The 6,089-nt window shown below is 48.4% G+C and overlaps 1 protein-coding gene across 5 annotated transcripts in view; it reads left to right on the top strand.

The window, feature by feature from the left end:
- Positions 1 to 574: 574 nt before the first annotated feature.
- Positions 575 to 6,089, top strand: part of DDHD1 (DDHD domain containing 1) — a 94,114-nt gene continuing 88,599 nt past the window's right edge. For 2 of the 5 annotated variants that reach the window (XM_073895231.1, XM_073895232.1), the window contains exon 1: positions 576 to 1,599. In XM_073895231.1, the coding sequence (XP_073751332.1) occupies positions 771 to 1,599 (829 nt within the window). In that variant the 5' untranslated portion in view covers positions 576 to 770. Of the gene's footprint in view, positions 1,600 to 6,089 lie in introns of all 5 variants that reach the window. The other 3 variants (XM_073895230.1, XM_025870028.2, XM_025870029.2) reach the window with 3 other exon arrangements.

Raw genomic sequence — 6,089 nt, 5'->3', positions numbered from 1 at the left:
ACTCGGTCTCCAAAGGCCTTACAGTGAGGTTGCGAAAGCTGGAAATAAGTATTTAAAATGACACAATAGGAGGTGGCCTATGAAGGAAGGTTTAGACTCAGGTTTCTTAGAGGGGTTGGTGATGTCAACATTAGGATCACTGGCATGCGGTGGAATGCCTTTGTGTTGGCCGACAGTTCTGGAGGGACGAGAGCTAGGTGACTGAGAAGTTCCCAGATGAGGACCTAAGGTCACAAAAGCAATGTCAGGAGAACCCAACTTCCTGGGGCCCTCTCCTGTAGCTTAAGCCCTCGGGCTCATGACCCAGAATAAAGACTCTCCTCATCTGGGCTCTGACTCCTAGAAAGGCGGGGGCCGAGCCAGGTGTGCAGGGAGAGGAGAGTGGAGGCGGAAGACAATTGAGGGATCTGAGGAGTTGCGGACGCGGTAAGCTGACCCACCACCAGAGGCCAGAGAGAAGACCCAAGCCGTTCGCACGAGGCCCGAGCGGATAAGAAGCTTCCGGGGCGGCGCGCGCGGCCGGCGGGGCGGGGCCGGGGCCAAGCACCGCCCACGTCGGGCTGCGTGACAATGGGGCGGGCGGTGGAACGCGGCTGCGGCTACCGCGGGCCTCGGGGGGGCGGAGCTACCGCCGCTGCCTCCGCAGCCCCGGTTGGGATTTGAAAGATTAAAAACTACCGGTGTAGAGGGCGACTGCGTTGAATGTGCGGCGGAAGCGCTGGGGGCCAGGGCTCGGCGCAGGGCCGGGCAGCCGGCGGCGTCTCCACACCATGAATTACCCGGGCCGCGGGTCCCCGCGGAGCCCTGAACATAACGGCCGGGGCGGCGGCGGCGCAGCCTGGGAGCTGGGCTCGGATGCGGAGCCGGCCTTCGGCGGCGGCGTCTGCTGCTTCGACCACCTGCCCAGCGGGGACCTGGGCGACGGCGAGGTGCCCCTGGCCCTGCTGCGCGGGGAGCCCGGGCTGCACTTGGCGCCGGACGCGGAGGACCACAACCACCACCTGGCGCTGGACTCCTGCCTCAGTGACGAGAACTATGACTTCAGCTCCGCGGAGTCGGGCTCCTCGCTGCGTTACTACAGCGAGGGCGACAGTGTCGGCGGCGGCAGCTCCTCATCGCTGCACCCGCCGCCGCAGCCGCCGCTGGTCCCGTCGAGCGCGGGGGGCAGCGGGGCGGCGGGAGGAGGGCTTGGGGAGAGGAAGCGCACCCGGTCTGGCGGAACGGCCGCCAGGCACCGCTACGAGGTGGTGACGGAGCTGGGCCCCGAGGAGGTTCGCTGGTTCTATAAGGAGGACAAGAAGACTTGGAAGCCCTTCATCGGCTATGACTCGCTCCGCATTGAGCTCGCCTTCCGAACGCTGCTGCAGGCCACGGGTGGCCGGCCCCGGGCCGAGAACCCGGACGGCGACCGTGTGTGCGGCCGGGCCTCCAGCTCTGGGGAGGACGAGGACGAGGACCGCGTCTGCGGCTTCTGCCCGCGCGCTGCGGGGCACGAGCCCGAGATGGAGGAGCTGGTGAACATCGAGCGGGTGTGTGTGCGGGGCGGCCTCTACGAGGTGGATGTGACCCAAGGAGAGTGCTACCCGGTGTACTGGAACCGTGAGTAGCCGGCCCGGGGGAGGGAGCGGGACGGGCTGCTTCTAGGGCGGACGAGACCCCGGGTGGGTTTGGGACTTGACCGCCGCGGAGAGCGAGGCGCTTGAGGCCTGGCGTTTGGTGGGAGCAGGGTGGAGATTAGACCCGCAGAGCCGGCAGGTGAAGGTAAACGAGCGGATGGCAAAATCCAAGCCCCCTGGGGTTCAGGAGATTTCTGCCACGGTAGCGCTTCCTGGGTGAGCTGGGTGCTGCTGCCATCCCCTGGAGGTGATCCAGGAACGGATGCGCAGCCCGAAGGTTTAATTTCGCGATCCTGCCTAAGCTTTGTCCACCTGGGGATCTGATTCGGTCTCATTTACCTTGAACTGCCTATGATTTAAAGAGCAGTCTGTCCTCTGAAGTGGGAATGTTTGAGATGATGTGCACGAGAATCAACAGTTCAGTTATGGACTCAGGAAAAAAAAACATTAATTCCCGGCGGGAAAGGAAAGGAGATAGGTTGTTTCCACCGGGTGCGTTCGGGAGAAGTGGAAAGCACTGCGTGAAGCATTGCTGGCAAATGGGTCCGCTGACTCTCTGTGGAATATTCGTTTTTGTCTCTTACGTTCTTGTTTACATAGTCTCAGTTTGCTTTTTTTTATTTTATTATGTTGCTTCTTAACGTTGAAAAATTACTGAGGCCTATGCCTTGGGTTTCCTCATCTATAAAATAGAGATAATTGTATCTATCTTGTGGAGTTGTGGAGATTAAATAGAATGTACCTAACTGGCTTGAAACTGTGCCTGGCACAAGTGTGATTTATAAGTGTTAACAGTAGGTTCTTATTCAGTTAGACAGCAACACAATTTTTGTAATTTCGGTTAAAAGCAAATGTTACATGTGTCATATATAATAGATATTCTACTGTGACAGAAACTATTGGCGACCGGTAATTTGTAATATATGTTTTAGTTTTTATGGACCTAGTGCTCTAACTCAGATACCTATCTTCACTGGTGTCATCTTCATACTCTCATTGGGCCTAGTGCAGTAGATATTTAATAGGTATTGAACTGCACGAGTGATTCTGATAATGTTAAAACATGTGAAGCGTAAGTCACTAAGATAGCAATTATAGTGTGTGTCAAATCAAATAAAAGAAGCATAGCAGAAAATTTAATTTCTTTTTTTTAAAGATTTTATTTATTTGGCAGAGTCAGAGATAGCGAGAGCAGGAACACAAGCAGGGGGAGTGGGAGAGGGAGAAGCAGGCTTCCTGCTGAGCAGGGAGCCTGACGCGGGGCTCGATCCCAGGGCCCTGGGATCATCACCTGAGCCGAAGGCAGACGCTTAACGACTGAGCCACCCAGGCGCCCAGAAAATTTAATTTCTTACTACACTTATGGATGACATTGAAGACATTCGTTAACATTTTCACAAGACCAGATTCATATGGGATTTGGCACATCACTCCTTTTGATTACAAGCTCACTAAGGGTAGAGTATGCTTGTATTCACCTATTCATTTATTCATTCATTCAGCTTTTTCATTTTTGCCAAGTATTTGTATGTGCACAATATAGTAGTTTCATGAAGGCATTAGGAAAGGTGGAAAAGACTATCCTTACCCTTCAGGATTTTCCCATTTAGTCTTCAAATGTCCTAGACATCACTCTAGATTTTTTTTCGTTTGAATATAGAAAAACAAGGACTTGGTGGAGCAGGAAAGTTGGATAAAATGCAGGGCATCCTTGGAGAGGAGTCTGGAGACCAAAGGATGAATCCAGCCTTAAATCGACTAAAATATATTCACCTAGAATATTGTGTATTCTTTTGGTTTATGGTAAAATTGTGTTTTTGTTAAAGATTTTATTTGAGAGTGAGAGCATGAGAGAGAGATCTTGAGCAGGGTAGGGGGTAGGGTAGAGGGAGAAGCAGACTCCCCGCTGAGCAGGGGAGTCTGTATGAGGATCCCAAGACCCTGGGATCATGACCTGAGCCAAAGGCAGATGTTTAACCCACTGAGCCACTCAGGAGCCCTATGGTAAAATTGTTAATGCTTGCGTAGTGCTTTACTGTTTATAAAGTGATTTTTCACGTTATTTCATAGTGATATCGAATTAACGCTAACATTCTATTCATGAAGAAATAGGCTCAGTAAAATTAATGAACTTGTCCAAGGTTATTCAGCTAGAAAGTGGTGAAGCATTTTTTTTTTTAAGATTTTATTTATTTATTTGAGAGAGAGAGAGAGCATGAGAGGGGGGAGGGTCAGAGGGAGAAGCAGACTCCCCGCTGAGCAGGGAGCCCGATGTGGGACTCGATCCCGGGACTCCAGGATCATGACCTGAGCCGAAGGCAGTCGCTTAACCAACTGAGCCATCCAGGCGCCCGTGGTGAAGCATTTTAGAGTCTACTGGGGAAACAGGTGTGGTGTCCAAAGAGCATCTGACACACCACCCAAGGGTGAGAGTATCAAGAAAGCGTTCCAGATCGTGTAGGACTGAATCCTAAAGGATGAATTTAATCAAGCAAAAAAAAAGGGGGGGGGGGAAGATGCAGGGAAAGGCGTTCCAGCCAGGTGGGGTAATGTATACAAAGACACAGAAGCATGAAAATGCACGGCATTTTGAGGAAATTAAGGCTGCACCTGCAGGGGCCAAGACACACAGGATAGGCTTGGGATTTGACCACCACAGAGACAGAGGTGTTTGGTCAAGGACAGGAGGGGATTGTGAAGGGTACCTGCTATGAATGGTGCATTTGGAGAGTAGTTAGGAAAGGAAGAAGAGTAGATACGCAGTGCTAAGGACTTTGGACTATATCCTGTGAGTATTAAGAAACCAAACAATTGAAGGTCCTCTGTTACTTAGGTTATTAGTGACAACACAAAGTTGAATTGCAGAGTTGCGGTATAGCATTGGAATGGTAGTGTCCTAAATCAAGAGAGAAACCGTGAAGGCCTACAGAAGTTAACCTGAAAGGAAATGTGGACTTAGTCTTCTCAAATCTTCTTTTCAAAAGCAGATAGCCAATTATAACTTATAAATAAATTTTTGTTAACTCGCATAACAGCAACACCTATTTTCACTCCATTTTAGAATACTCCCAGGCCTTCCTATGAACTACAATGAAAACAAAATGGTACTTGTTGTCCCTGATTGAGCACATCTCACAAAATCCCATGTCAGCTTGCTCTAATTGGTTCTTCAGGTCTGTCTGTATTATATAAGTTTTCATACCTTCTCATGGGGGTTCAATCCCAGTATGGTCTCTTCAGCTTTTGCAGCTTTTGACTTCCTTCTTATTTTACTTTACTTTTTAAATTTCTCTGGAAGCTTTCTGAAGAATGAAATGAAAGTTAAAAAAAAAAAAAACAAACTTCAAAAAGTTCCTAGAGAGTGGTGGTGTAGGATTCCAGTGGTGGTTTAGGCTTTTGTGACCTATTTGAACCCACTGCATCTGGGTGTCATGGACAATAAGTTAGCTATGCCTAGTCTAGAAGAAAGGTATAATTTATATTTGCTCTTCCTTTTGAACTTTTTTTTTTTTTTTTTTTGACAGAGAGAGGGAGAGCACAGGCAGGGGGAGTGGCAGGCAGAGGGAGAGGGGGAAGCAGGCACACTGAGGAGCAGTGAGCGCCCTGAGCCCAAGGCAGTCACTTAACCAACTGAACCACCCAGGTGCCCCTTCCTTTTGAACTCTTCCTAGCAGACAAAATTTGAACTAATTTGGGGTATATGAATCAGAAGGGGAATAGAATTTGTCTTCTATAGATAGGAAGCCCATTTTATTACATGTGAAAAAAGAATTATCATTTTATTGTCTGTTTAGATATTTTTCTTACTGCATGTAGACATTTTAGGTAAAAATTGGTTCTTGCTGAGTAATGACTCAGTGAATTCCCTTGCTCCCCCTCTTATTCCTAAGCTACTTGTAGCCATCTCATAGGCTTGTTTTGAGAATTGTTGTATATAACATGCCTGGTGGCACAAAATACTAGGCATTAACTATATCTATGTGGATCTCAGAAAACAATAATCCTTACTTGTAGAAACTCACGTGAAGGTTCATAAGGCTGACCAGTGCAAAACTGTCAAGTACAGGGTTTGTTGTTACTGGCCTGTACCTCACCATAGGTGAAAGAATGTTTGTAAAGAATACTAGCAGGAAAGCGGCCCTATTTAGTAACAGTAACAGTAATAGTAACAGTGGTAGAAAGGCATAGGGAACATTATAGAGATACTTGATGAATAGTCTCAGAACAGTTCTTACGGCAGTGATGTGTGCATTGCACACTAGGGAGTATGTAATGTCCATTTATTGACTAAAGTTATTTGACCAAATATTTGTATGAATGTGTAGTTTCTTCCCCCTCCCCCCTTTCTCATATGCTTGCATTATTATCATTCTAAACCGTTTTCAAACACTTTAGAAATTAACCACTCTTCATGATATGTTGAAGAAAAACTAATATTCCCACCAAAATGAGGTAGAAAAATAAGGGCTTTTC

Source organism: Callorhinus ursinus, unplaced genomic scaffold (assembly GCF_003265705.2).
Source record: "Callorhinus ursinus isolate GAN/ISIS: 27379988/994484 unplaced genomic scaffold, GSC_fseal_2.0 scaffold8, whole genome shotgun sequence".
NCBI lineage: Eukaryota > Metazoa > Chordata > Mammalia > Carnivora > Otariidae > Callorhinus > Callorhinus ursinus.
This window is presented reverse-complemented; position numbering and strand designations above follow the sequence as displayed.